General features: G+C 35.7%; 1 protein-coding gene across 1 annotated transcript; it reads left to right on the plus strand.

The window, feature by feature from the left end:
* Nucleotides 1–207: 207 nt before the first annotated feature.
* Nucleotides 208–2347, plus strand: LOC139284710 (C-X-C motif chemokine 10). The gene is made up of 4 exons (XM_070905068.1): nucleotides 208–271; nucleotides 1018–1135; nucleotides 1645–1725; nucleotides 2287–2347. The coding sequence occupies exons 1-4, from the start codon at nucleotides 208–210 to the stop codon at nucleotides 2345–2347; spliced, it is 324 nt and encodes a 107-aa protein (XP_070761169.1).
* The last annotated feature ends 370 nt before the right edge of the window (nucleotides 2348–2717 follow it).

Consider the following 2717-nt stretch of genomic DNA (forward strand, 5'->3'; position numbering starts at 1 on the left):
GCCCCAGTTTTGCTCATTCAGCAGAAACTCCCCGCAAAAAAATCAAGATTCCACATTTTACATTTTGATGTGTCAAGACAGGAAAGGTGCAGAGTGCTTCCTACACACACTTCCTTATTTGCCTCTTTATAAACCCGACTCTACTCCAGTCACTCTCAAACACTCTCACATCCTCATTGGTGCCGAAAGATCAAAGCAACCGCCAAGATGACGACTAAACCACTGCTCCTGGTTGCTCTGACTGTCTGCTGCTGCATCGCCACTCTGCATGGTAACAGATGTTTCTTTTACATTCAGAACATTTAATGACATTAATGACACTTAATGAAATAATTAGAGTTTTCTTAAAATCAACTTTTTTTTTCTGAACTCAGTAAGCCAGTCTGTCAGATTGCTTCCTCTCAGTTCAGTGTTTTTGTAATTTGTGCAACTAAAGTTAACAAAACAATAAGGTGTCATCTGCATAGAATGAAATTTTACTAATCTTCAAGCTGGAAAACATTAAGTGGCTAAATATTTATATTAAGTTCCTCCATTTTATGTTTAAGTTGTTTTAACGCCAGATTTTTTATATATTCATTTTGATATATTGGTTTTTATTTAAAAAAAATATATAAACGTATTTTTCTGTAACATTGTCCCATATTCACTGGATTCAAATATATTGTTCCTATTTTTTTTTCACGTTTAATTATTTTATCTTGTTTTATTTTATACTTACATACAATATTCTGTCGTAAATTGCTGCTACATGTATATTAATAAAGTACTAAACTTTATCAAACTTTTAGTTTTACAGTTGAAACTAAATACCAGTAGTTACATTCTGTTGAGTGTTTCTTGACCATAGAAACAAAAAATAAAGAATCTTAACTCAAGGTTCACTTACTTGCTTTTTCTGGAGTCTTCAGGGGTAAAATCTCTGGTCATTTTGAGGTTTAACAAAGTCAGACTGTTGTGAACCACCACAGACTGATATAATAATTAAACAGATTTTCAATTTTTACATTTTCACAGCTTTTGACATAAATCGATGTCGGTGCATTCGGACAACATCTTCTCCCGTCGCTGTTCGGGTCATCAAGAAAATTGAAGTGATTCCTATTTCAGGATACTGTCGCCGCACTCAAATCATGTGAGTAGTCATGAATTATGTTGTAAGGATAATATACGCTAGTTCTGACTTTTATCCTGATGTGAAGTATTGGGATCCTCATTAATTAACAGGTTGTATCTAATTTACGTTTTTTAGGCTAGCTGTTTCCCCCTGCGTCCAGTCTTTATGCTAAGCTAAGCTAATGGCCTCCTGGCATTGTTGTACTATTCCTTTAAGTACAGTATTTGAGTCAACGGATATATACTTCCTTGGTAACCAGAGATACTTCTGCACTCTGAGCAAAAGTGAAAGTAGTGAAAGTAAAATCACAAAATTGCACAAAATGGAAAAACTGAAGTTATCAACTAGTACTTCTAAATACACATGTTCAGTACCACTTCAGTAAATGTACTTTGTTTCACATCTGTTAAACTGAAACATACTTTACTGTAACTCCTCACCTGTGCCTCAGGTGTACTCGAACACTGAGTCCAGAGTGAGAATGTCTCCACTGTTACAGAAAAAGTAATCCCTCTGTTTCTCCACAGAATCACCAGGAAGAACGGCACTAAAGTGTGTGTCAATCCAAATGTGACCTGGATCAACAACCTGCTCAGCAACCTGCAAAAGTAATGACTTGTTTTTATTTCAGTGATTGTATTCTTGTACATGATATGAACATTTTATGGAACCAAAATGATTTCGGTTGATTAGAAATGGACATTTTTCGCAAGTTTCTGATATTTTACAGACTAAACTATAAGGTAAAAAAAATAATAGACATAATAATCAATGAAAGCAATCGTTAGTTGCAGCCCTAAACTAAAAGTCGACTGCACAGTGTTCGGTGGTGGTCATGGAGCCGTGTCATTAAACATCAACAGAGGAATGGATTAAAGTTGGAGGCACTGTTATAGTCTTGGGAAAAGTTTCAGCCTTCCGCCATGACAATGTGTATTTACTGGCATTTCGTTGTGTCTGAAGGGCGGGCTGTATCAACGGAAGGGGTTCCTCTTGCGTTGGTCGTCAGTTATTGTGATAATGGTAATAAAAACTTTACTAGAATCGTATTATATTGTATATTTCCCACTCGGTCCCTGATCACCACGCAGCAATAAGCTAGCGTATCGTTTATTGCTTTCTGAATTATTATTATTATAACCCTAACCCTTTTTTTGTTTTAATTGCAGTAAAAATGTGACATCCAGCTCAACCACTGTGTCACCCACTGCTTCCACAATCAACTACTGATGACGCTTTGAAGCAAAATCTGACGTCGCAATGGCTTCATCTAAGTTCATCAAGCTGTGAATTAACTGAAGGAGGACCGAGCTGCTGTCCAGCTTTAAAAACAACCTTTTGTAGCAGTTTTCTTCAATCGATTTGACTTTCTGGTGCTATCCTTCAGGAAATATGCTAATATTTCCACAATAATACTGTCTTTCTGCTTCCTCGTGTGGCCGAGGTACTGACATTTACTTATATTACACTTAGAGTGTGCTGATTTAAATATATAATGTTGTTCAATATTCATCAAGAATTCATTTAGCAAGTAAAATAACCTTATTGCTGTACGGATACACAGACTCTGAAATAAAATGTTTTAAATGTGTTTATGTTG

The sequence above is a fragment of the Enoplosus armatus genome, chromosome 4 (genome assembly GCF_043641665.1).
Source record: "Enoplosus armatus isolate fEnoArm2 chromosome 4, fEnoArm2.hap1, whole genome shotgun sequence".
Taxonomy (NCBI): Eukaryota; Metazoa; Chordata; class Actinopteri; order Centrarchiformes; family Enoplosidae; genus Enoplosus; species Enoplosus armatus.